The 26,202-nt window shown below is 42.8% G+C and overlaps 3 protein-coding genes and 1 long non-coding RNA gene across 8 annotated transcripts in view; 2 read left to right on the top strand and 2 right to left on the bottom strand.

Annotated features, from left to right (window-relative positions):
* Znf385c (zinc finger protein 385C) overlaps nucleotides 1-1,515 on the top strand; it is a 52,533-nt gene extending 51,018 nt beyond the window's left edge. For all 3 annotated transcript variants that reach the window (XM_046446529.1, XM_046446530.1, XM_046446528.1), the window contains exon 9: nucleotides 179-1,515. In XM_046446529.1, coding sequence (XP_046302485.1) covers nucleotides 179-415 — 237 coding nt within the window. In that variant the 3' untranslated portion in view covers nucleotides 416-1,515. The remainder of the gene's footprint in view (nucleotides 1-178) is intronic.
* Nucleotides 1,451-4,836, bottom strand: Nkiras2 (NFKB inhibitor interacting Ras like 2). 2 transcript variants are annotated; one of them, XM_046446531.2, is made up of 4 exons: nucleotides 4,746-4,836; nucleotides 4,161-4,268; nucleotides 3,540-3,781; nucleotides 1,451-3,147 (listed from the first exon to the last, which is right to left on the bottom strand). In XM_046446531.2, the coding sequence occupies exons 2-4, from the start codon at nucleotides 4,252-4,254 to the stop codon at nucleotides 2,908-2,910; spliced, it is 576 nt and encodes a 191-aa protein (XP_046302487.1). In that variant the 5' UTR covers nucleotides 4,255-4,268; nucleotides 4,746-4,836; the 3' UTR covers nucleotides 1,451-2,907. The 2 variants fall into 2 exon arrangements, with proteins under 2 accessions (XP_046302487.1, XP_046302488.1); XM_046446532.2 differs by having other exon boundaries at nucleotides 4,719-4,818.
* A 1,577-nt stretch (nucleotides 4,837-6,413) lies between these two features.
* Nucleotides 6,414-9,171, bottom strand: LOC131424249 (uncharacterized). The gene is made up of 2 exons (XR_009226960.1): nucleotides 9,044-9,171; nucleotides 6,414-7,791 (listed from the first exon to the last, which is right to left on the bottom strand). It is a non-coding gene; the product is annotated as an uncharacterized LOC131424249 (long non-coding RNA).
* Nucleotides 9,131-25,462, top strand: LOC124094036 (dnaJ homolog subfamily C member 7-like). Of its 2 annotated transcripts, XM_046446626.2 has the most exons (5): nucleotides 9,266-9,358; nucleotides 13,847-13,987; nucleotides 21,705-21,793; nucleotides 23,436-23,560; nucleotides 23,920-25,462. In XM_046446626.2, exons 2-5 carry the CDS (start codon nucleotides 13,959-13,961, stop codon nucleotides 24,127-24,129), a joined length of 453 nt encoding a protein of 150 aa, XP_046302582.1. In that variant the 5' UTR covers nucleotides 9,266-9,358; nucleotides 13,847-13,958; the 3' UTR covers nucleotides 24,130-25,462. The 2 variants fall into 2 exon arrangements, with proteins under 2 accessions (XP_046302581.1, XP_046302582.1); XM_046446625.2 differs by lacking the exon at nucleotides 13,847-13,987 and having other exon boundaries at nucleotides 9,131-9,358.
* Nucleotides 25,463-26,202: the final 740 nt, after the last annotated feature.

Here is a 26,202-nt window from a genome sequence, read left to right as displayed (position 1 = left end):
CAGGTGGTGGAGAAAGCTCTTTGGAATGACTATTTGGGAGTGGGAAGGGAGGAGGATTTAGGTTTGGAACTCTAAAAAGCACGCTCCATGAGGCAAAAAGCCTGCAAAATGGGGCCCAGACAGGGGGTGAGCTCTTTGGGGGTCAGAGGCCTGTCACTCCTCTCTTGGTTTTTTGTAGTCTAAACTGGCCTTGCAGAAGCAACTTACCAAGACGCTGGCAGCCCGCTTCCTGCCCAGCCCACTGCCCACTGCTGCCGCTGCCATCTGTACCCTGCCAGGACCCCTGGCCCTCCGGCCTGCCCCCACAGCAGCCGCTACCCTCTTCCCAGCTCCCATCCTGGGCCCAGCTCTGTTTCGCACTCCAGCAGGAGCCATCCGCCCTGCCACGGGACCCATTGTCTTTGCCCCCTATTAGCCCTACTGAAGAGGCCAAGGCTGATTCCCAAACAGCCACTTACTGTCTCCCCCAAGACACCTCAGTTTCCTGCATCCCACAGGACTGCCTTTTACAACTTGGGGGAGGGGGGTCCTGCCCAGTCTAGGAAGAACTGGGCTAGTTAAGGGCAGCTACCTTTGCTTCATCTGGACTGGGATTCACCAGTTGTCCGTCCAGCCCTCACCCTCCTTTTCAGGTCCTTCAGAGGCTAGTCCTAGGCTCGCCTGCATTTCCCAGCCTGATAAATCCCAAAGATCTATGCAGAACCCCAGCCTCATGGTGCTGTCATTTCCCTGAGACCTACACCCACATGGCCAGGCTCTGGACATCTGAGCTCCCATAACAGCCTCACCTGGCCTGCGGACAAGTCTATGACCTCTACCCCATGCTCTGGAGAAATCGCTGGAAATAGGGATGGGGTCTCAAGCTGGAGAGTTCAAGGCTTTCATGACAAGGTGACCCTGGGATGTGGTGGAGAACCATAGAGGAGAAAGAACTCCAAATACTCTGGATCAAGCAGTGCTAGGGTGGAGTAGAGCCAGGACAGGCCCACCTGCTTTCAGGTGAGGCTAGGATAAGAATAGGTCAAGGTGGTATTGTGTGTCCAGACTCAAGTGAGCCATCACATACAGCTTTCCCTTCTGACTTCTGGACCCCAGCTCTGGGGGACACTGGGTCCCCCTTAGACTATGGATTCAGCTAACACCAAATCTGCCCCCCCCCACCCCCAGGGCTCTGACATGAATAGTTCCCCACCCCAGACTGGTCCTCAGCACTAAGTTCAGCTTTCCTTCTTCCCAAGCACCCCTCCTGCTGTAAAGCTGAATGCTGGGATGTAGTCTGATACTCTCACAGACCCACTTCTGTGCTGCCAGTCAGTGTCAAATCCTATCCACCCGACCCCAGCACTGTCCCCTCATCCCACAATACGGGACTTTGCCAGTGTCCACCTGTATCTTTTTTTGAAAGATATTTCCAATGGGAGAACAAGAAAAAAAGGGGAGGGGAGGAAACTTTTTGATAATAGCAATTGTGGTTTTATTGTGTCCAACATATCAATAAATGAACTTTGAGCCTGAGCCTGTAGATGCCCTTTCCTTGCCCAACCCTAGACACCTGCCCTGCTTACCTCTCCCATTCTGGGGAGAAGGGGCATGTACTGGAGGTCACCTGGCTAGTGTCTCACCTGTTAAGTGTGTACACCAGAAGCATGAAGAGGGCATTGGAAGGTTGGAGGTTTTAAGCTCACTTGATAGCACATCTGCGTGAGTAGCTATCCTTCAGAGCCCCAATGGAAGATCTGGGAGCTCCTAGGAAGCTGCTAGTGATTTGCCTGGTTCTGTTCAGACATCTGAGGTAAGAAGGGCTAGAGAAGCACCTTGTCCGGCTTTCACCATGGCAGCAAGCATATAAATATAGGTGATATAAATAGTTCAGCTACTAGCTGAAAACAACCAGAGGAAGGGATGAAGACCAGCCCTCAAGGGCAGGTGGATAGATTGGGCACTGATTGGCCACTCTGGCAACTGAGAGTGGAGAGTGAACTCCTGCCCCCTGGTGGTTGGAGGAAGAGACGTGTCCAGCCTCCAGGGCTGGCAGGCATAGCACCTTGAAGAGGGAGAAGCAAGGGGGCCAGTCACAGGTGGCTCAAGCCTCTGGCTTTAGAAAGTCATCCAACTGGAAAGGATGTAGATCGTCTAAGCAACTCCTGTCACTTACAGATGAGAAAACCAACACGTTGCTGGGTCATAGCTTGTTGCTTAGCCCAGTCATCTCTCCATTCAACTTCAACCAAAGAGGCCCATCTGCTCTCCAAACAGGAAGAGGAAGTGAAACAATTGGGAGCAGGGAAAGAATTCATACAGAAAATGATACTCCTAGGTGACTAGCCTCTTCCAGCCAAGGATAGGCCAGGAAGAAGGTTAGGTGAGGGATGGAGCTTCTCCTAATGCTAACACAAGTAAGCACATGTACGCCACGCATACAATACCTGGATACCCATTCTCAAAGTCCAGGATAGTGCCTTAAGAGTGAGAGAGAGTGAGTGAGTGAGTGTGTGTGTGTGTGTGTCTGTTACTGGCAGGAAGCTCAGGAAGTTGGGACCCTATAATAGGACCCAAATCCTAAATTGGGCACTTTCAGTATGATAGCTCTATTTCCTGTCCAGGGCAGATAGAAGGGATGTTGACCCACAACTCTAGGCAACAGTGGAGATAAATCTGACGTAAGTTGGGAGGTAAGGAGGCAGAGTATGGGAAGAGGGCACTAGTCAAAATTATCTGCATTTCTTAAGAGTTCAGAGAGAGAAGTGGCATGGGCCTGAGATAGCCCAGATGCCTAGGCTAGTGGGGTGCTCCCTCTGCTGACTGGGAAGGACAGATTGCCTACATACACGCCTTACGCTTAGCCTATCCTCTAGAGTTCCAAAAGCTGGAACAGGGTTGGGAGGATGAAGAAGGAATGGTAGCTCTTCAGCCATCCAAGGAGCCACTGCCCTTGTTCTTGCGGCTGAGGGGGAAGGCAGACTTGCTCTGGGGCTGGGTCATTTTGCTGGCCAGGTAGACAAAGGGCTCCAGGAGGGAGCGGCGGTCAGCCACTGATACCTCCCACAGCTTCACCTTCTCTGACTTGGCCCAATGCTGAGCCACATCTGGGTCTACACGCCGCTGTTCCTGTAGGTCACACTTGTTGCCCAGGACCACAATGGTGACCTGGAAAGAGACAAAGAACAGAAGCCTGTGGGTATACACTAGATCAGGTGCAGTTGTTGGGCTGTCAGTTTCTGGAGAAACAACTGGTAAGAAGCATTCCCAGGCCTGCAGCTTAGAGGAAGGTTTTGGAGAATTAAAGTAAGAGCATGAAATTACCAAGAAGATTAGCAGGAGCTTCATGATTTAGGTCAGGGATTCCTTAGACAGAAGTTTCTTTGGTTAAGTTGTCTCAACAATACCCCTGGAGGTAACACCCTTCAGTGACTTTCTAGCTCATAACCTACCTCTTGGCAAATGAGTGAAAAATGGAGCCACGACAGGCCTCCTAAAGCCAGTCCAGGGCCCATCCTCTCCCACCACTGGGGTTTCCAACAGAAGCCTGGGCCACACACCTCCTTCTTATCCTTAGATTTGTCAATCTCCTTCTTGAGTAGCTCCACACGCTGAAAGGACTCTCGGCTATCTGTGCTGTAGACCAGGACGTAGCCATCCGTGCAGGAGAAGCAGTGCCGGGGCAGCTCAGCGCCATCTCGAAGCCCCCGGGTGTCGTAGAAACGCACCTGCTCCCGCACTCCCCGATCTGTCTCAATAGAGCCTACGTAGATATCTTCCTGGGTTTCAATCATCTCAGAACCTGGGATAAAATGAGAAGATCTGATGGGAAGGGAGATGGGAAATGTGAGTGATGATGACATTCTGACAGGCTGACCAGACAGGGAGAGAAAGTAATGTGGGAACTAAGGAGAGTCTGGCAAGACTGGAATGATTTGGGGGAACAGACATGTGTATCATACTAAGCAAAGTGTGACATAGGAGTTTTTCCTTCCTATCTTGGATATTGGGATTCTTCCCTCCAGATTTATTCAATGTTGTAGAACTAGGGATTATGATGTTAGTTTTTACCCTTCAGAATGCAAAAACCATTGGAGCAGCTTTTAGCCTTTGCGTGTTTTAATCAAATCCTCTTATTTTTCAACATCTTCCACCATTACCTAAGCCCCATCAACACTCACCCACTACATGGTTCCCATACAGGAGCTGTTCTAGGATTGAAGTTTTACCCACGGATGCCTGACCACACACGACCACCTTGCAGCTCTTCCCCATGCTTAACCTTCCACCTAGAGGAACAGAAGCACCCTGGGTGAGGTGAGGAAAGAGAGGTTCAAAACAGGGCAGACCTCCCAATAACCAAAAACCCAAGTTTGGAACTGAATGCAAAGCTTCTGGGAATCAGGACAGCCCTTACTCAGAAGACCTAGGCTCAGACACCCTTTCTCCGAAGAGGCCCCAGAAGGAAACTTCCAAACACTGAATCCCCCAGGAGTTCCAAAGATTGCCCAAACAAACCTCTCCAGAGGAAGCTACTGACATAAACACCCTCCCACACAATAAGTCCTGCATTGAAGGGATACCCAAGAGAGACTGCCAGAGGGGTTTGTCTCCGCCAGAGATTTCCCCAGGTAGGAAGGCTTGCAAAGGGAAAAAGAGGCACAGATAGATCCCGTAAAGCGGCCGAAGGGCAGAGGGCATTATCCACGCAGGACGAACCCCGCCTCCCAGCTCCGCACCTCCTAGGGCTCCCGCAGAACCCCTACCCGGCCCCTCCCAGCTGGCAGAAAACAGGGCATCCACAGCACCGCCACAGACTTCCCTCTTCCGCGGGTGGAAGTAGACTTCGTGGGCTCCGCCCCCGTCCTCCAGCTTCCCCCGCAAGACGAGTTCCGGCGGAGGAGAGCTGGGCGCCGGCCGCACAGCGCCCCCAGCGGCCGGCGGGGGAATCCCAGAGAGGACTTGGCCTTGTAGTGCGGGGGCGTTCAAGGCTCTAGGCTCCTGAAGGTAGACTGCCTGTGCTCAAATGCTCTTTCTAAAGGCTGGCATTGTATAGTAACGCAGCGTTTACTCCATCATTTAATCGTCAGATGGTTTCTTTTTTCCTTTACGGTCAAGCGCTTTAACACTGAACCAGCCTTCATCAAATGTTTTCTGAGCACCTTCTAGGGGAGCTAGACCTCCAAACCAAAAATTACAGTACATTATGGTGAGTACTGTTACAAAGGTGCCATGGAGGGCCCCCAAAAAGGGATATTTAACTTGGGGGCAGCAACATCAAGCAGAAATTCCAGAAAGAGGTTATGTCTGTGTAAAGGTTTGAAAGGCTTAGGGGGAAAGGGTACCCTAGTGATACCGCCAGTTATAGGTGGAGTTCTGCTTCCTCACATATTGAACTTTGAACATTAGAGAAGCATGCTGAGGCAAGCATATAAAGCAGGGTTTATTTAAAAAGGGGTAACAGAAGGTCTGGGGCTATGGCTCAGTGGTAGTGCACTTGCCTGGCATGTGTGAGGCACTGGGTTCAATTCTCAGCACTACATATAAATAAATAAATAAAGGTCAATCAACAACTTTTTATACACACACACACATATGGTAACAGAGCTGGGCACGGTGCCACATGCCTGTAAACCCAGCAACTTGGGAGGCTGAGGTAGGAGGATCATGAGTTCAAAGCCAGCCTCAGCAATGCTGTGGCACAAAGCAACTCAATGAGACCATATCTGTAAATTTTAAAAGGAGGGGGGGCTGGGGATGTGGTTCAGTGGTCGGGTACCCCTGAGTTCAGTCCCCTGTACCAAAAAAAACCTAGGGTTAACAGACTTCTCCTAGGAGGGAGAAGGTATCCCAAGAAGGGAGGCATTCTGCCCTTTTTATATGTCCTAGACTTCCTTTGTTCTCCTGCTCTCTTCCTCTTATCTTTCTCCTTCCGGGTATGTGATGATTAAGCCCAGGAATGCTTGGTGGGGTAGCCAAAAGGTGGAAAACAGGTGGGCTGAAGGGGGAAGGGCAGGGTGGAGCAGCCAAGGACACATTAATTAACAATCTTATAGCTCCCTGGGATAAGTTACTATAGCAACAGGTTGGGGCAGGGGCAGATTCTTGATAAGGGTGGAGGAAGGGCTCTGAAGGAATTAACATTCAATCCCTCAGGGGACAGTCTCCAATTTCTCAGAATCACTCAAAATTGGCCTCCTTGATCTGACCTGACTCGATTTACCTATCTATACTGACTGCCTGTCTAATTCTGGCTTCACTAGGGGGGGCAAAAACATTGCAAGAGTCATGGCATTTTCTGGAACTACAAGCATTTGGGTTCAATATTGGTAGAAAGTAGCCATATAACCAAAAGTCTGTGTGGCAGGCTGTCAAAATGAGTAAAAGGTGTGACTTTTGCAGTCCAGGGGGAGAAATAAAGAATGTCCACGCACTTGTGCCCTAGTCAATGCTTTATTCACTCAAATCACTCAATACAATTTCACTCTATAGGTTCTTAATCGAGAAAACGACAACCCTTAATGTTAGACACTGCAACAACATAATCAATTCACAGCAAACAATTCTAGATTGATTCCCAGCAAACCATTCTAGATTAATTCTAAACACTGCAAACACTTAATTATGACAGGCTAATGACACACATTCCCTCTGCGTGTCAGATCAAAAGTCTCAAGCCTTAGGCTTTAAGTCCAGCAGATGCACACTCACTCAGATTGGAGTGATCGGGTCAGGAACCAAGGCAGGCTTCTCCTGAGGTGGAGCTGATGGCTGGTTGAGGAGAGGGTCATAGGGAGAAGTTGTGACTGTCACCAGGGTCAAGATGTGGCTATAGAGTTTAAGAGTGGTGAGGAAGATGCAGAGGATCAGCAACAATAAAAAGTGTTGAGATGCCAGTCCAGGTCCTCATCAGGCTCTCAGCGTGAGGGCATCAGTGTTGGCTGGCTGAATATCTGTTCATTTGCTCTGTTATTTATACCAAATTTGGAGCTTTTGTCCCCCTTTTAATCCTTACCAGCTGCCACCATTTCTCAGTGACATCATTTACTCTGGGGTTAAACCATCTGGTGTAGTGGATCCCACCCTGATCTTTTCGCCTTTCTCTCTTTTGGGGTGCTTTTCCCTGGGCAGGCATGAACAGCCTGCCAGAGGCTTCAATCTGAGTTTATCAGGGTGGGGAGAAGTGACTTGTTTGTGCCTGAGGGCCATACTGGTGGTCTCTCCATTAGGCATGCATGGTGAGACTGCAGTTTTCAAACTGGAGTTTTTAAAATGGAGTTGCTTAGGCTCAGACCTTAGGCCATCCTCACATAGGCCAGAGATCAAACTCACAGCAGTGGAAAACCATTGATAGGTTTCAAACCAGTGAAATTTGATCAGTGTTTCCCTTTTCAGGTCACTTGTAGAACAGCCAAGACCAGAGAGAGATGAGATCAGGGAACAATTAGGGGACTACTGTAGTCTTCTCTGAGTGAAAAAAAGAAATGACAAGAGTCTGGATTGGAATGGGAAGAGGATATATAGATTTGGAAGATATTTGATAGGAGAATCAACAAGGCTTGGTAGTAAACTTGAAATCAAGAATGAGAAAAAAATGAGGAATTCATGATTTCCTCCATGTTTCCCACTTGGTGGCCAAGTAGTTGATTCCATTCAACAATATAGGGAATTCAGGAAAGAGAATCGAATACAACATTTGTTCTTTTTTGAGGGGTGGGGAGAGAATAAGTTCAATAAACATGTTAAGCCTTGGGAATTTGTGAAACATCCCAGACATATCTGGTAGGTAGTTGGATATACAGGTCTGGAACTCTGGGGAGAAAAAAAAAAGCCTATGTTGGAGATAGCATGAGTTGAGAATCAGATGAAATTAAAGCTGAGGGAGTAAATGTGTTGGCTCAGATATAGAGAACCGAAGTGGGAAATGGTCAAATACAGGCTAGCTCTTAGACTTTAAGATTGTGAGCCACTAGCCATCAGGGCAAATGCTCTGTGAGTCTTGTGGCCTCCAAAGAGCACAGAGGAGGTATATAGGAAAGGGCTAAGCTACTGAATCATAGCTGGACAAATGACCTCTCCCATCCAAGCAACTGAGCTTCACCAGTCCTTTTCTACCCGGTGGCCCTGTGGTTTTGGCTCCCTCAGCACTATGACAGGCAGAGACGTTGGCACTGTTTTCCTTAAGTAAGGAGTTATTTTTTTTTTAATTTTTATTTTATAATTCTGGGTATCAAATCCGGGGCCTCATGTTTGGTAGGCAAGTGCTCTACCAGTTACTTCCCCAGCCCTAGATCTTAAAATTCCCATGTCCCCTTACTTTAATTCTCCCTTGCTTTAAATTATAACCTCAAACTCTCCTGATTTAACTGCAGAACGACCCAATTTAATTCAACTCCACAAATATTATTGGTTTAGGTAAGGAAAATACTATAAAGATAATTAAGCTGTGACATGCCCTCTGTGAATTCCCAGTCCACTCTGCATTCAGCCAGACAAGCGTGTTGAACAGAGTTTATGAGAGGTGGGAGTACTGGGGACACTGAGGAGCGGGGCCCTCACCCCATGAGTTGCCTTATAAACTCCGGGGCAGGGTCTGGGGCGCCATGTCATGTCAGCCTCCTTAGGCTTAATGCTGAGATGGCACTCCCAAGCGGTTGACATGAAAGCAGCCTCATAAAACGGTCAGCGTCATTAGGGTGATGAACCAGTTGGTGCTTGGAGATCCAGGGGGGATGAAAGGCGCGGGGTGAAGACGCCCTGCGTTCCCCGAGCTTGGTTGGGCAGGGCTTCCAGGGACCCAAGAAAGCTGGGGGAACTGGGCTCAAAGTATCTCTTCTTGTCTTCCCCGGAAAGAAGCTGTGGACACACTACAAGGTCGGGAAGGTAGTCCTGGGGGCTCTATCCCTACAATCTTGGGTGACCCAGGCCCCACTCAACTCATACTCCCCTGAGCCTTTACAGGAGACTCAGAAGGATTGCAAGTTGCTATGGCAACCAGACATTCGGAATACTGAGGAAAGCCTAGGCCTAGAGAGGCAACATCCTGCTTTCCTCCTTCCCTTACCACGGATAAAGTGGCGCCCCCAACGCACAGGAGCAGTCCCTGGGCCCCCGCCCCGGCGCGGAGACCAACGTGGACCTCCAGGGATGGGAGGCCGCTCTGGCCTCAAGCGGTGCCTCTCGTTGGTAGACGGGCCCGACGGAGCCCCTCTGGGCGCGGCGCCGCTGAGCTGCTCGATGCTCCGGCCGGAAGTGCTCTTCACCGCCTGCCTCCCACCCGGCTCTCTGGTCCCGGCGGTAAGATGGCGGCTGCCGCGGAGTGCGATGTGGTAATGGCGGCGACCGAATCAGAGCTGCTCGACGACGAAGAAGCAAAAAGGTAATCGGATAGCAGGGTCAAGGAGGAGGCGAGCTGCAGCCCTCTGGCTCAGGGAAACCTGTCCCTGCCGTGATGCAGCCTGCAGATGTTGAGGCTATGCCCCGCCTTCTGCACCCCCCCCAATCTGAAATGAAGTCGGAATGGACCCCCTGAAGGGGCGCTCTCGGGGGTCAGCCTTCCCCTCCTGCTTCCGCCTGGCGGGGGAGCTAAGTCACGGCCAAGTTCTCCAGGGGAGAGGAAGGTCGTCCTTATGGTGGAGGCTGGGTCTCTGAGGGGGAGTCTCAGAGGTCTGTTGTCGGGTGGGGGAGGCGGCGCGGCGTAGATGACGACTTCCTTACATCCCCCGACCCCCGCCTTCTCTTGTTAACTTCCGTGCATTGTTGTCAACACTGTGTGTCTCTAAAGCCCTCGCTCTCCTTCTCACCCCCTCCGCCATGATTACACCCCAGCGATCAGCAGCTGGGTAAGAGGTGATTGTGTGTCTCCAGTATTGACCTGGTCGCTCCCTGGTTAACCCCAGAAATTAGAGAGGTTAGAGAAAGCAGGCAAAGTGAAGGACGCGTCTCATGCTCTACACGTCAGACTCCTCTTTGCCCTTCCTTCCTGTGTGAGATCCTTATTCCTCTCTGGGCCGTTCTTAAACAGCAAGGAGGAGGGCAGCTGCTGGAGCGCAGTTGGCTGTGCTGGGCAGCCGCAGAGGCTCGAGATTGCCAGTCCGAACTAGCCAAGGGAGTTGCTGAGTGAGTGGTTTTCGAGAACACTCTGGATTCTGGCACCAGCTAAAGCAGGTTATTGGAAGTGGGTTTGGGAACAGAGTTTGAGTAGGTTCTAATACTAAAGTCGAATTGATGAAAAGATTCTGGAAGTTTTAGTCCTTTTCTTTTTTCTTTTTATTTTTTGGTGGTGCTGGTGATTGAACCCAGGGTCTCATGCATGCCAGGGAAGTGCTCTAGCACTGAACCACTTCCCTAGCCCCCGGAGTCTTTTCCTTACCAGCTGCTGGTTAATTTGATCCTGTTGTTTAGGATGGACTACAGTACCCTCAGTCTCCTCACATATTTTATATCCTGATACCAAGCCCCCTGTTATGTTTTCAGTCTGGATAATTTGAGGTGGTGATGTTGGTGGTGCAGGAGATCTGAAATCGGGATTCTGAGATTTTTTTTTCTTTTTACTATCCCAAGTTAGGAACATAAGAGATACTCATTGAAGCACAGTGAAAATGTCATTAAGCATCAGCCAGTGACTTTAAGTTCCTGATCTGTTAAAAGCAAAGAGGTCTAACAAAGTATAGTAGATCCTTGAGAGATCTGAGAAAGCAGGATACCAAAGTTTAATCGTAGTTTTGAGCTTTCACATTGTTCCAGTATATACTTAGGCATCAGCAGCTCATATGTATCTTTGAGGAGTTGCAAAATGGGAAACAAAACTATTCCCAACACAGACAGAACTTTAATTAATTGTGAAGATGTAATGTACTTGTATTTGGAAAGAGTTGCTGGTTCTGAGTGCTATAAATAAGGACTTTAGCCAAATATCACTTAAGAAACTGTAAATCTTTGATGTAAGGAGTATCCTCAATTAAAGCTTCACTTCAGGGCCTTGTATCTAAAGCAAATCTTTTTCCTTTTAAAAAAATTACAGCCTTGGAGAATATTCTGTTATAAAATTAATGTACATGAACTTGAAGATGTGTTAAGAAACATAAAACAGGTAATTCTGTAATGTTACCACATCATGCAAAACATAAGACATTTGGTAGCGATACATTGAAATAACAGAGGTTGTTGACTTATTTAACTGCCTTATTTCATGGAATTTAAAATATCATTGATTGTAAAATGCACAATTATTTTATCTACCACTAAGAGAATATAACTGTAAAGTAAGTAATGAGAAAAATGCAGTATCACTTCTGTGCACAAATCAAAAAGAAAATAAGTGAAATTTTATTAATATTTTTAACCAAAAACATGTTTATTTTTTAGTTGCCAAAACCCAAACTCTTCTTTTTAAAAAAATAATCATGATTAACTTAGAAAATTATATATATATATATATATATATATATATATATATATATATATATATATGAAATCTTCAAAGCATTTTCCTTTAATGGGAAACTTAGTTTTATGTAATCTAAACATTAAAAGGTTAAGGAGACCTATTTTGTTGCCATTAAGAAACAAAATGGAATCTGGCATAAGTCAAGAAAACCCAGTCATGCTTCAGGTCCTTCTCCAGGAACCAGCATTGTTGTGTTATTTCCATTTAGCAAAATCTGATTTACTTTTCCTTCTTCTGCTGTGATCTCAAACGCAGTGATATCTTCCAGCACCAGTTTCTGCTAAGAAAGCTCAGACATTCTTAGAAGGGTAAACATTAAGACCTGTTAGTATTAAAAAAAAAAAAAAAAGCCTTGTTTATGTATGATTTAAGCATTCTAAAATTAGAGTAAAGATTTAGACTTTTTTGGGGAGGTGGTTTTACATTTTCCATATTCCTGGAATCCTGTGTAGCCATACTAGAGGACAAGGAGAGGGACATCCCTTACAAATGCCTTTTTACTGTCTGGCTTGGCTAGAGTTACTTGGCCATGTTCTTGTCTCTCTTGTTACAGTCCTACTGGTTCACTTAGGGACATAACAGTTGATGGGTCCCATGGTTGTTTTTGTGAGGACCAGCAAGGGGTACTTTCTTCCTTACATTTTGGCTCCAGTGCATCTTTCTCCTGCTGCTAAATTGTCATATTCCCACAGGGGGCAAGATGAGAGGAGATTTTAAGATACTGTTCCTCATGATTCCAGCATTTTAAGTGACTACATATTTATTTCCTTAGCTTTAGTGTCTCAACAGAGAAAAGGATTTCAGTGTTTTTTGTTGTTGTTTGGTTGGTTTTTCTTTCTTTCTTTTTTTTTTTTTTTTGCTTGTCACTCTGATAAAGTTCACTTTCCTCCATGGCAGTCAAGAGGTTAAAGTAAAAAACATAGTAGTTAGCACTACTACCAAAGATCGGGGTTCTTTATATATATATACATATATATATATATATATATATATATATATATATATATATATATATATATTAGGAGAAGAAAAGTTTATTTGAGGGCTCACAGTTTTAGAGGTCTCAATCCATAGAGAGCAAGCTTCATTCCTCATGGCTTAAGGTAAGGCAGGGCATCATGGTGGATGAGTATGGAACCAGCTCACATGATGAGCAGGAAGCAGAATGGGGGGTGGTTGTATGCATCAATATTGTTTCTCTTTGCCCACCAGAACATAGTTTTTTAGGGTGAAATTGAAAAGGTTTTACATTTGAACTAATGTAAAGCCTTAGAATTTCCTGGGAAGTTGCTGAACCATTTTATCTAATACCTGCCTTAAGTTAAGGCTCTCCAGTCAACTCCTAGGCTTGGAAGCAGCTTGATCTCTGTGGTTCGTTGAAGGATTTCAAACTGTTCATCCAAGAGAAAACACTTCTGTGTTTGTCTTGATGTGACTGGACAGTGAATTCTAAACAAGGGAGCTGTAGACTTAAGCTCCAGGACCTGTTTCCTTCAGATGATATTCTTAACTTCTCTGTTTTCCTGATGGACTCAGGCAAGAGCAACTCTTACTAGGTTCTTTCTTCATATTGAGGTATTGTAAACCCTTTGTGGATTAGGAATGTACCTTTTATTTCTTTATTCATACTGTTGTTGGTGGGAAGAACTGAACTCTGAATCTATATCTCACGTATTGCTGCTGTTGCTATGTTTTACTGCAATTTCTTAGAGCATTTTGGAGTTTGTGGCCTTTGTAACTGGAGAGCTTCTGGGAATGCATCTCCCTTTTCTTTCTTACCCTGTTTGACATTCTCAGGAATTTGTTTCCCTAACCTTCTCTTGAAGTTCCAGGGCAGGCAGCAATTTAAACTGGAACAATTTAAGCTGATACGTTAAGGAATTTTCTCATTCTGACATTTCAGTAAGCTCATAAGCAGAATAGGATTTATCTTCGACCTGGAACCTAAACCAGTGAGAAACACTTCATTTTCATTTTGGTACACTAAGTGTGGATCGGAGATGAAGAGATGGGAGAAATGAGTCATGGTTAAAGAAGGGATAAACCTAGGAATACAGAATCCTGGACACAGCAAATTAATTGAACCCTGATACTACCAAGTGGCAAAATTATTAAATAATCATAACTGGAGCAACGGTACACTACATAAGGTCTCTTTTTCTTATTGCTGAAGTTCATGTTCTCATATTAACCAATGTCAAGAAAAGTGAGCAATTAACAAGAAAATGTTGGGTCAAGTGAATGGCAGTTGCTGTAGTGCCAAGTATATTCCCAACTGAACATAATTCTGATTGGCTTAAAGCCCAGCCTTACTGTACATTCCAGCCAATTGGGGATTAGTTTAGTCATTGAAGCTAGTGTTTTCAAAGTTTTTTAAAAGCTGAGTAATGGGCACTTGACTTTACTTTCTTGCTCTAGGACTTTAGAAGACTGGAGGACAATGGTCAGCGACTATCTAGGTGCCTTTTGGCCTGATGCAAAGTCCCTCTGAGAGTCCACTAATGTTTGCTCCCCTTTCTCCAGTGCTGTGATGTGGAAGTTACTTAGAGGTCGTTCCAGGTATTTTTTTAAATTGTGTAAATTTCATTAGTAAGAGCAGGATTCAAAGTGCGGTTATTCCAGTAGGCCATTCGTTTTTGTTAGAGTGACAATTTTTTTCTTTCCTCAACGGATAAAAATGGCAGTTCCTATGTTTTATTCCATAATTGGCAGGAGGATGAATGGTTGAGGCTTTTGAGAATGGTAAAGTGAGGAGGAATATATGACTTTCCTGGTCCTACTCTGAGACCTGATATTCTGTTGGCAGGTGACTTTCAGTTTATTGGGGTGGGTGACAGATTATCATATAAGCAGTTAGTCTTCTGCTCGGATTCTAGTATTACTTTTATGGGGAAAGTGAAGGGGCGAGCAGGACTCTCTGTTTTGGTGTTTTGAGTGTTCCTTCTTGGTCAGTTTGCTCTTTTAATCACCTGTTGAACTAAGGACCAAAGAGAACTTTGAGAAGTAGAATACCAGTGAATAGTCCAGACTTTCCTTCTGGTTGCTATCTCTATACCCCCTTCCCTCCAAAAAAATCAGGAAACAGACTGTTTCATTTCTTGTATGTGTTTTTTTGTTTAGTTTGTTTGTTTTTAACTTTTTTACTTCAAAATAAAAAGAGTGGGGAATGAAGCTCAGCGTTAGAGCATCCCTGGGTTCAATCTCTAGTACTGAGGGGAAAAAAAAACCTAGTGTAAGTTTAAAACTCACAAATGAGGTACCAATTTCTGCGTGAATATCCTTCTGCCTGCAGTGATGGAATTTCTGACAGGATTGGTTTGGATGGTTGCTTCTTTGAATAAGACATAGCTCCCTTAGGCTACCTGGTGTCCTTCCCTGCTTGAGCAGTAGAGAGTGCTCCTGCCTTACATAGACTAATCTGTGACTCTTCTTCAAGAGTCTAGGGCCCTTTCTGGCTTTGTTCCTTCCTGTTGAGGCTTCTCCCTGAATGTCCGGAGAACAATTTAAACTGATAGGTTAAGGAATTTTTTTCATATTTGTCTTCTGCTTTCTCTCTTTTGTGCTTTAAAGTGAAAACAAAAGCTGTCCCAAAGGAAATTGGGTAAAGAAAGTTGGATAGCAACTGATTTTACTAACAGGTAGAAGCTGTATAGAGCCCAACCTCTGTTTTCTCTGAACAGTTAAGAAAAATCCAACATATAGTACTCTGCAAGTTTTCCAATATTTGTGAAATTATAAAATTACATAGCTTCCACTTATATGAAATTTCACATTTAGGTTAGAATGTTTTAAAAAAGAGAAAGAAAGAAGTGGAATAGCTTGCTTTTGGTAAGATAGAATAAAAGTTAGGCTCCTGGGCTCCTTGTACTTACTTTATTATCTCATGAAGGTCAGAGAGAGTACAACGTGAAACAGGCCCTGTGACATGCCTTTGGGGACAAGAGGTCCCCTGTGGGAAGAAGGAAAGAATTTCTACTCTTGAGACTGGCTAAGATCCCATAAATTCTGAAAGGCGGAGGGCATTTCTAGATCAATGGGCATCTAGTGATTTTGACTGAATAAAAGTAATGGGACGCAACAGTTATAGAGTAGGTTGACATTTTGGAAATAATAAATACAATAGGAATGTCTAAAGAATATTTGACTCATTGACAGTATTATTGTTAATAGCCTGAAGGGAAAAAAAGGAAAGATATTTTTTTCTAAGGTTCTTCCTATCAGTAAAATATTTTCCAAAATCAGAAGCCCCTGAACACTCCTCTACTCTAAACAAAAGAAAACTTTTTTAATTTTAACAAAAATGGATTTCTCTTTCACTCCAGGAATACTAGAATATGTGAGAAAAATGAAAAAACTGAAACAAACCAAATTCTAACTTATTCAAGCTGCTGTAACGTTTTGATTTAAATCATTATTAATGCTATTGAAATAGCTTAACTTTATTTAAAAATATTGTTCTAGCCAAATAATGTTGTGTGTATATATATGTGTGTTGTGTATGTATATGTACACACACGTACGTACACACACACACACACACACACACATATATATATATATATATATATATATATATATATATAGGTGTACAAAAATGTAATTAAGTTGGGCACAGTGGTGCTTGCCTGCAGTTCCAGGACTTGGGAGGCCAAAGCAGGAGGATCAGAAGTCAGAAGTTCAAGGCCAGCCTGGACAATGCAGGGAGACCCTATCTCAAGAAGAAGAAAGAAAAAAGAAAAAAAAAATTAGCATTTCCTAGCTTACAAATGTTGCAGACTAATGAAATCATGCTAGTCTTTATTTTTAGTGCAATAGAATGGAATTAATCTTTTTTCTCCCTTCTACCCTCTCCTTCTGGAATAAATCTTTTTTTTCTTTTAATACCTTTTTTTTTAAAGATATTGTTTATTCATTTTTTAAACCTCTATTTCACTTATTTATTTATTTATTTATTTTAATATTTATTTTTTAGTTTTCGGTGGACACAACATCTTTATTTTTTATTTTTATGTGGTGCTGAGGATCAAACCCAGCGCCCTGCACATGCCAGGTGAGAGCATGCTACCGCTGGAGTCACATCCTCAGCCCTCAGGCATGAGGCAAGCACTCTACCTCTGAGCCACAACCCCCAGCCCCTCTTTTAAATACCTTTATTTAGTGTTAGTTTTTTTTTTTTTTTAATGTGGTGCTGGGGATTGAACCCAGTGCCTCATGCATGCTAGGTAAACGCTCTACCACTGAGCCACAACCCCAGCCCATGGAATAAATCTTAAAAATGATACTGTACAACTGATGTAGAGATTCATCCCTTTTTAAATAGTATATAGATATGTGATGTGTCAAGTAAATCCAGAGAGAACCCAGCCATGTTAATGACATTTTAAAACTACCTCCCAGTGAATCTGGTATTAGCAGAGGTTGATTAATTTTTTTGAATACCTCTTTAATTGCTAAAAAGTTAGATCAATTGGCCTAAGGCAGAGATCTTGCATGAGTGTTCAACATGGAAGTACTTTGAGAGAGAAATAGCAATTTTTATAGGACTTCTAATTTGGGGCGTTGCAGTGTCTATGATGGTATTTTAATGTGTTTTTAATTTAGCTGAGCTGTAAATGTGCAAAGTTGGCTAGTGATCATAAGCCCAAGTTGTCTGATTTGATCACATGATCCTGAGCCCTGCTAAGACCTGTGTGATACCAAATGATTCCCTTGGCAGTATTGTCAAAGTAATTAGAGTCAGCAGTGAATGAATGCTAAATCAGGAGAGAATGCTTATATGATGTACAGACTTTAATAAACATGTAATATAGAAGAGTGGATTTTCAAAGCTGCAGTTTTCTGAGTTGTGAGGTTGTTTCTGAAAAATAAAGATATACATTTTAAAATAGCAAAGCAAGCTGGTCACAGTGGCACATGCCTGTCATCTGAGTGACTTGAGGAGGCTGAGGCAGGAGGAGCACAAGTTTGAGGTCAGACTCAGCAACTTAGTGAGAACTTAAGCAACTTAGCAAGACCTGTCTCAAAAAATAAGAATGGCTGCGAATGTAGCTCAGTGGTAAAGTGCCCCCTGGGTTTAATCCCCAGTACAAAAAATAAAATAGCAAGGCAGACCAAGCGTGGAATATATTCTTACCTATATCTGTCAGAGGGAAGGCCAGGCTCTTCAGAGTTGATCTTGTTGCAGGCAACCCTCCCATCATGCATGCACACAAGACAGATTTTGGGAGAGGAAGAGTACTGGGGATTGAACCCAGGGGCATTTAACCACTGAGTCATATCCTCAGCACCCCCACCTTTTTTTTGAGACAGGGTCTTGCTAAGTTGCTGAGACTGGTTTCCAACTTGTGATTCTTCTGCTTTAGCCTCCCGAGCTGCTGGGATTGCAGGTGTGCATCACCATGCCTGGCAAGGACAGATTATTTTGAAAACCTTTCAGTAGTTGTTTTCACAGAATTTGTTGCAGGTAATTAAAGTAGTAGAGATATAATCATTCCCAGCATTTTTGGTGCATCAGAGCTGTAGTAGTTACTCTGCTTAGAGTAGACTCAAGGATGGGTCGGGGACTGAATAAATCAGTTTTAATCTAAAAATCTTGATACTAACAGGATTTCTGGGAAAAATGGGTCTCCAAAGAAATGATAAATGTCTGTGGTGGTGGATATGCTAATCACCCTTATTTGATCATTACACACCATGTACGCGTATTGAAAATGCCACATAAATAAATACGTACTTTGCTTCCCCCTCTCCTTACCCCACAGTGCTAGGGATCAAACCTGGGGCCTCGTGCATGCTAGGCAAGCATTGAAGTATACTCCAGCCCCTGTACAATTATTATGTGTTAATTACAAATTTAAAAATATATTTAAAAAACAGAACAGGGGCTGGGGATATAGTTCAGTAGCAGAGTACTTGCCTAGGCTGCACAAGGCCCTCTGTTAATCACCAGTGCTGCAAAAATAATTAAAAAAAACAAACAGAAAAAAAACCCAAAAAAAACCAACCAGTAATCCAGGAGTTAGGAAACCTATGCAGCTACCTTAGGTATCTCACTAGTGCTGCCTGCCTCTGTTGGAGGAGGACAGGTAAAATTATTGCCATAACTACCTCAAAAGGCCTTTTGAAAGTCTCCATTGGAAACACTTGAAATTTAAAAAGCACAACAGATAATATTGTAGTTGTTAATAGCACCATCAGGACAGTTATGGCCAAGTCTGTATTTTGCTGTGGTATTATATTTTGAGGGTTAGTCTGACTTTTTGTAGCCGCGGATAATAATAATATATAGCTGAATTTAGTCCTTTGAAAAATCTTTTTAGTTAGTACAGGTGAACTCAGTTAACCCTAATCTTTCCTTTCTCAGTACTAACATGTTTCAGTAGGAACATGTTATAACCTCACTTTGTTATCAAATGAACTGACCCTGGCAATAAGTGGAGTGAGATGCCACCGCCAGGTTGCCCTCACTTCCATTGTTAACTAGCTCTTTTCCTTCTTTTCCAGTCCCACGCCTTTGACACCTCAGCCTTCAGTCACTTTGCTGTAAGGGCAGCTTGAACAAGCTTCAGCCCTTTCTCAGACTCCCAGGGCAGGACTTGAATGGATTTGACCCTGGAATTGTTCCTGATGCAGCCTGGTTCAGTTCTTGCTGCTGCCATGCTGGATTCCAAAGATCCACTCTTTCCTCGGCTGGTCTCTCAGGGTTAGGCCCCTTGGTTAAAGCCTGTTGTGTATTTGGTGGGGAGGTTCAAAATGAAGGAGGGACTCTACTTTGGGCATTGGACCTGGAGGCAAAAAATAAGCGTTCAGTCTAAAAGTACTAAGTGCCCATTGTTTGGGCAGCTGTTAATCAGCCATGTTTCTATGAAAATAAGTCCTTTTCATGAGGCAGTTGTGTGGGAATAGCTAATTCTGGCCTGCTGCTGTGCAATGTGAGGTTAAAAACATGGTAACTTGTCACAACACAATTCTTCTTGTTCTTTTTGCTGTGGGCTGACTCTACATTACTTGCTTTGTTTGCTCTAGAATGGAATCTACTCACCATTTACTAAAATGAAATGCATTTCTTGGGGGAGGCAAAATCCAGTTCACTAGGTCTTGCATCTTAAAGAGAAAGGAACACTTCTCCCTCTATGACCAATGTTAGGAATGTCAGCTTACTTAAATCCAAATTTAAGTTCTGGGTTTGGATTTTATATGTAGGAGCTATTTTGTGTCTTAATTTAAAGAAATTTGTTTTTATTGTTCATGCTTTATTTTGAGTAGTACAGATTAATTTTTAAAGTATTTATCAATAAGACGAAGTAAACTTTAGAAAGCTTAACATAGTACAAAGTGCACAAACTTTAGAATGTGACAAATGAGGGTCACATCCTGACCTTGGGCAAATTATTTAGCCTCCAAACCTTAATTTCTTCTGAAAAACGAAACTCACCTGACTAGTTGTTTATAATTTCCATGTAAATCATTATTTGCATTTTTACTGGAAGCCAGTACTGCACTTGCCTCCACGAGAGAACTTTTCAGAAAAAAATTTCCACAAGCTCTAAATCTTACTTAATTTGTGACTTAACAAGCTTTATACTGCTGATACAATGTCTGCTTCCATGCCTAGGTGCCTTTGGGTTTTCCTCAAGGATTTTTATGTTCTTAGCCACTATCTAGATCTTCTTAGATACACCTTAGGTCAGTGTCTGCTTTGGAATATACTATTCCATTTCTTCACAGTGATTTCACTCAACTTCTGAAATCCAGTTTGGGGAGGCCTTTCAAATCTCTTGACTGCTTGTAGTTTTTATAATACTTTTCTAAGTTAGATTTATAGGAACTTGTACAGCATGTAGAAAGATTTCGGGTGTTGCTTTAAGTCTTTCAATTGTAGGGAGTGTCCTTCAGGACTTTTAATAACCCATGGCTTTTTTAATAGCATTGTGACAATTGATATAATCAGATTACTCAACAAATTTATATCGCATTTCAAATCTATCAGCATTTGTAAGTTACACCCTTTTTCTTTCTTTTTCTCCTTCTAGCAGCCTTTTTGTGTTAGTAGGACTTACCAGGACAGTGATGGAGAAGAATGGAAAGGGAGATTTGCCTGAATAAAAAGAGTGTGGCTTTGCCAATTTGTAATTTAAAATACATAAGCAAATAAATCACAAATCTTTCCAATACCTGTGTCCATAGAATCAAGCTGTAATCTCTATATAATCATTACTGTTAAAAACATTGGTTATTGTCGCCACTCCACGCAACCCTGAACTTTAGTCCTTTTTTGCATGTAAAGACGATGGGAAGATTCATCCTTATAACAAAATGTTCAGATATTTAATTATGCTGCATTAGTCATTTCAGCAAAGAATTATCTTTGTCACTGAAGTTGGGCAGTAGAATAATTTTGAGTATCTTTGATAGAGGTTACTAGTTTGTTGCTCTTTTAAAGTACTTGTTTGTCATGTCTGATTTGTACCTAGTTATTGGATGGATGACAAAAGGGAGGAGTAAATACCCACATAGATGTACATGATGGGCAAAGGGAACATCAATAGATGAGTACTCCTTATAGCCTGGTACTGGCAACCTATACCTTACATGTCCCTGTCATCCAAGTTCTAAGTCTCTTGCTGTCATTCAACTCTGTCCCATCTTAAACACCAGTATGCTATGCTTTTAACTCTTTTGCTTTTCCTCTGCTCGTCCTTCCAGGGACAAATGCATGAGCCACTTTTCAGGAGACTAAATCATTAAAACTCTTAAGGGATGTGGCCCATTTCACAGTCAGTTGACCATTGAAATTACCCATAATTGTTTTTTCTGGAATTTTGCAAAAGAGCAAGCTGTTGTGATAACCCTGGAAAAGAAATGAATCTAAAAATTCAGTTGTTGACTGGGGGTGTAGCTCAGTAGAAGAGTGTGCAAGAACCTGAGTTTGAGTCCCAGCACCACATTTTTGTAAAACATTTCAGTTGCTGGGAGGGAATGTCTAAATCTGCCTGCCCCATGAGAGAATGATAATAGGCTGGAACAGTGAAAAGTTAAGGCAGGCAACTTGAAAGGAGTTTTCTTAATTTAGTTTGAATGTCTCTACATGACAGAAAATAGCATTTGAAGAACTTAGATTCTTTTATTAGCACCTTCTTCTTTTGGTCCATCATCCTATTGAACAAATTTATAAACTTCCAACTGAATGTGCCAGGGGCTGTAGACCAAAGATTGCTCCTATGAGACAAACAGATCATTCCTGAGGTGTAATAATGTAATTGTCTCTCCTTTTCAGGGAAGCAGAATGCTTCAAGGAACAAGGAAATGCATACTATGCCAAGAAAGATTACAATGAAGCTTATAACTATTATACAAAAGCCATAGGTAAGAAGGATCTGGTAGCTATTCTCGAAAGTATTAACTTGCCAAATACTCTTCTCAGTAGCTTCTCCTTATGAAGTAACTGTTTGCTTAGTGGGCTGATATCTGTTACTGTGTGAACTCCTTCAGGCTTAATGATCTCCTGATGGATAACATTTTTAAACTGAAGGTGAGTAGTTCTTTCTTTGGCAAATTAAAGTTTGCTAAATCCTGAAATTCTGAATGCTATAGCAAAAAGATAGCCACCCAAATGCAACAAATCATTGCCCATTCACTTACTATCTGAAAAAATGGCCTTTGTGGATTATCTTATCTCCATACTTAATTTTGCCAGCATATTTTTTTAAAATTTTTATTAGTTATTGATGAACCTTTATTTGTTTATATGTGGTGCTGAGAATTGAACCCAGTGCCTCATACATGCTAGGCAAGCACTCTATCACTGAACCACACCCCAGCCCCAATTTGCCTGCATATTTTAATCCCATGTTGGCATTTTCTTTCTTTCTTTCTTTGTTTTTTTTAATATTTATTTTTTAGTTGTAGATGGACACAACACCTTCACTTCATTCATTTATTTTTATGTGATGCTGAGGATCAAACCCAGGGCCTCGCATGTGCTAGGCGAGCACTCCACTGCTGAGCCACAACCCCAGCCCCCATGTTGGCATTTTCCTCATCTTACTTGCTCATGTGCTCCCCATCTCAATTCAGAAAAATCAAATTCATTTTAATACCTCATTGATATTGTTTGCTAGGCGATGAGCTCCGCCAGTGCACTTTAAGACCATAATTTAGCTGGCATGGGTGGTGTATACTTGGAACCCCCAGCAACTCTGGATGCTGATTCAGGAGGATCATGGGTTCAAGGCCAGCCTCAGCAACTTAGTAAGACTCCATCTCAAAAAAAAAAAACAAAAGGACCGGGAATGTGGTTCAGTAGTAGAGTGCCCTGGGTTCAGTCCCCAGTACTGCAAAAAAAAGAAAAATCATAACTTGTTTTCTTCTTCTTAGTCTTTTTTTTTTTTTTTTTGGTTGGATTGGTTTGGTTTCTCTTTTGTTGTTACCAGGGATGGAACCTAGGGGCGCTTAACCACTGAGCCACATCCCCAGCCCTTTTTTTATATTTTATTTAGAGACAGGGTTTCGCTGTTAGGGCCTCTCTAAGTTGATGAGGCTGGCTTTGAACTCAGATCCTCCTGTCTCAGCCTCCCTAGCTGCTGGGATTACAGGTGTACAGCATTGCGCCTGGCCTTTGATTTGGTTTTGATGCTGGGGATTAAACCTAGGGCCTCTCTGATGCTAAGCATGTGTTCTATTCTGACCTATCTATACTGCCGGTCTCTAAAGTTGTATCTTGTTTTCTTTTAAAATTGGTTGCTGCTGTCCATTTGCACAGATAGTTAAAAATTTAGCTGTGGCCTTTTAGAGTTTGTCAACATTCTGTCTGAGTGTGTGTATGCGTGAGCGTGCGAGCGTGTGCTGGAGATAGAACCCAGAGTCTCATTCACAAATGCTGGGCTAACACTGTGCTACTGAGCATTCTTATAGTTTGATTCTTGACATAGTTCTGAGAGAGATGCCCCTAAGTTTTCAAATCAGTGACCTGTATTGAACTTTTTGTGTTCTTTTACCTTTCCTATAGATATGTGTCCTAAAAATGCTAGCTATTATGGTAATCGAGCAGCCACGTTGATGATGCTTGGAAGGTTCCGGGAAGCTCTTGGAGATGCACAACAGTCAGTGAGGTTGGATGACAGTTTTGTCCGGGTATGTAATGTGGCTCTAGGGGGAAGGTTGAGTAGCTACAGTTGAGGATTTCTCTTTCTTGACACTGTTGTCATTTGGGATTAGATAATTTTTTGTTGTGAGGACTACCTTGTGCATCTCTGGCTTTTAACTACTAAGTATCAATAGCACTCCCTCTCCTCAGTTGTTAATCTAGGCAATCTACCTCAGGGGATATTCTAACAGCCATGAATATCCCCTGAGGCACATTGCCTAGATTAACGACCATTGCTCTATTGTTTTTATCCTTTGTTGGTTTTGTGTGGGTGGTATTGCTGTTGGTTTCTTTTTGTCTAGCTAATCAAGCTCCTTTCCTTCCTTCTTTGTGTATCTTCTTATAGGGTCATCTACGAGAAGGCAAGTGCCACCTCTCCCTAGGGAATGCCATGGCAGCATGTCGTAGTTTCCAGAGAGCCCTAGAACTGGATCACAAAAATGCTCAGGCACAACAAGAGGTAAGAGTTGAATCTATTAGTATCAAACAACATGGTGTGATTGGAAGAAATAGTGACTTCTGCTCAGTCAGAACTGAGCAGCACAATTCACAATAGCTAAACTGGAACCAACCTAGATACCCTTCAATAGATGAATGGATAAAAAAAAATTCGGCATATATACACAATGGAATATTTCTCAGCAATAAAAGAGAATAAAATCATGGCATTTGCAGGTAGAGTTAGAGAATGATAAGTGAAGTTAGCCAATCCCAAAAAAACAAATGTCAAATGTTTTCTCTGGTATAAGGAGGCGGATTCATAGTGGGTTGGGGAGAAGGGAGCATAGGAGGAATAGACAAACTCTAGATAGGGCAGAGGGATGGGAGGGGAAGGGAGGGGGCATGGGTTTAGAAATGATGGTGGAATGTGATAGACATTATTATCCAAAGAACATATATGAAGACACGAATTGGTGTGAATATATTTTGTATACAACCAGAAATAGGAAAAGTTGTGCTGTATATGTGTAATAAGAATTGTAATGCATTTCACTGTCATATATAAATAAAAAATTTAAAAATAATTTAAAAAATAAAATAAAAGTCAGAACTGAGATCTAGTACTCCTTCTTCCATTAGCCACACTTGGATGATTTTAGTCTCTCTGATCCCCGGCTTTCTTATCTATAAAATGGGTTCTGAATATGATTTACATTTTTTAAAAGTCTAAAAATTGAAGGGTTTCTGAGATGCCTGAGAGAGAATAGATAGAAGCTTTAAGCAACTGATTTGAATGAGGTTAATTTTGTGTGTGTGTGTGTGGTGCTGGGGATTGAACCTGGGGCCTTGTGCATGCAATCACTCAAAAGTTTTATTTTTCTTTTGTTTTTGGTACTGGGAATCTAATCCAGGAGCACTTTACCACTGAGCTCCATTCCCAGCCCTTTTTATTTTTTTTAAATTATTTGTTTTTTAAAAAATATTTTTATTTTTTGGCATAGATGGACACAACACAATGCATTTTTTTAATTTTTATGTGGTGCTGAGGATCGAACCCCGGTCCCGCCCGTGCTAGGCGAGCACTCTACACTGAGCCACAATCCCAGCCCAACCCCTTTTTATTTTTTAAATTGAGACAGGCTTTTGCTAAATTGCTGAGATTCTGGAACCTGAGATTCTCCTGTTTTAGCCTCCTGAGTTGCTAGGATTACAGGCATGCATCACTGTCCCCAGCTGAAGTTAAAGAGTTTGAGTGAGCCAGTTATGGTGGTGCATGCCTGTCATCTCAGCTACTCGGGAAACTAAGGCAGGACGATTGCAAGTCTGACACCAGCCTGGGCAAATTAGCAAGACCCTGTGTGAAAATAAAAATTTAAAAGGGCTGTAACTGAATCATAGAACACTTGCCTAGCAAAAACAGGGTCCTGGGTTTAATCCTCAGTAACACACACACACACACACACACACACACACAAGAATTTGAGTAAATTCTGAACGGGGGAGGGATGTAGCTCAGTGATAGAACTCTGGCCTAGCACATTTGAGGCCTAGGACTGCCAAAAAAAGTAAGAACAACACTGCTTATTGTAGTGGTGCACACCTGTAATACCAGCAACTCAGGAGGCGGGAGGCAGGAGAAGAGCAAGTTTGAGGCCAGCCTCAGCAACTTAGTAAGAACCTGTCTCAAAATTAAAAGGGCTGGGGATGGAACTCAGTGTAAATCTGGGTTCAATCTCCAGCACCAGAAGTTAAAAATGAATAAAACATGTTTTAGTTCCATCTCCGTGTTTATTCAGTTTACCCTTGGATACATTTCATTGGTAATCTAAATTTTCTGCTTAGTTCCTGGCAATACATTGCCTTTATTTTGTATATGTCAAAGCATGACTCTTGTATTCTTGCCTTAAAGTTTAAATTGAGATTTTTGTTTTGTTAAATTGTTTTTCTTTATTATTTATTTTTGGGCTTTTTTTTCAGTCTTAGAATCAAAATTGGTGCTGGGCAGGCTCTGTATAGACACTGAGCTGTATCCCCAGCCTGAGGGTGAAATACAGGCTTCAGCTTTTCTGTTAAGGAATGTTTGGCCCTGTCTTCACCACCTTGATTTTTGAAAAATCTCAGATTCTGATTTTCCTCTTTTTTGTGGTGCTAGGGACTGATTTTTTTTTCCTTCAAAGAATAGATTCAT

The sequence above is a fragment of the Marmota monax genome, unplaced genomic scaffold, assembly GCF_021218885.2.
Source record: "Marmota monax isolate L192 unplaced genomic scaffold, Marmota_monax_Labrador192_F-V1.1 WCK01_AAM20220418_F8-fsc00346, whole genome shotgun sequence".
Taxonomy (NCBI): Eukaryota; Metazoa; Chordata; class Mammalia; order Rodentia; family Sciuridae; genus Marmota; species Marmota monax.
Note: the sequence above shows the minus strand (reverse complement) of the source record. Positions and strands in the feature narration are given on the sequence as shown.

What these genes read in the sequence shown, in the direction of transcription:
- Nkiras2 (XM_046446531.2), bottom strand. Translation starts at nt 4,254, where the DNA reads ATGGGGAAGAGCTGCAAGGTGGTCGTGTGTGGTCAGGCATCCGTGGGT. An exon ending in GTATGGGAACCATGTAGTGG is followed by an intron (nt 3,782 to 4,160) that starts GTGAGTGTTGAT and finishes ATTTTATCCCAG; the next exon opens with GTTCTGAGATGATTGAAACC. An exon ending in AATCTAAGGATAAGAAGGAG is followed by an intron (nt 3,148 to 3,539) that starts GTGTGTGGCCCA and finishes GTCTCTTTCCAG; the next exon opens with GTCACCATTGTGGTCCTGGG.
- LOC124094036 (XM_046446625.2), top strand. Translation starts at nt 9,282, where the DNA reads ATGGCGGCTGCCGCGGAGTGCGATGTGGTAATGGCGGCGACCGAATCA. An exon ending in GACGACGAAGAAGCAAAAAG is followed by an intron (nt 9,359 to 21,704) that starts GTAATCGGATAG and finishes TCTCCTTTTCAG; the next exon opens with GGAAGCAGAATGCTTCAAGG. An exon ending in CTATTATACAAAAGCCATAG is followed by an intron (nt 21,794 to 23,435) that starts GTAAGAAGGATC and finishes CCTTTCCTATAG; the next exon opens with ATATGTGTCCTAAAAATGCT.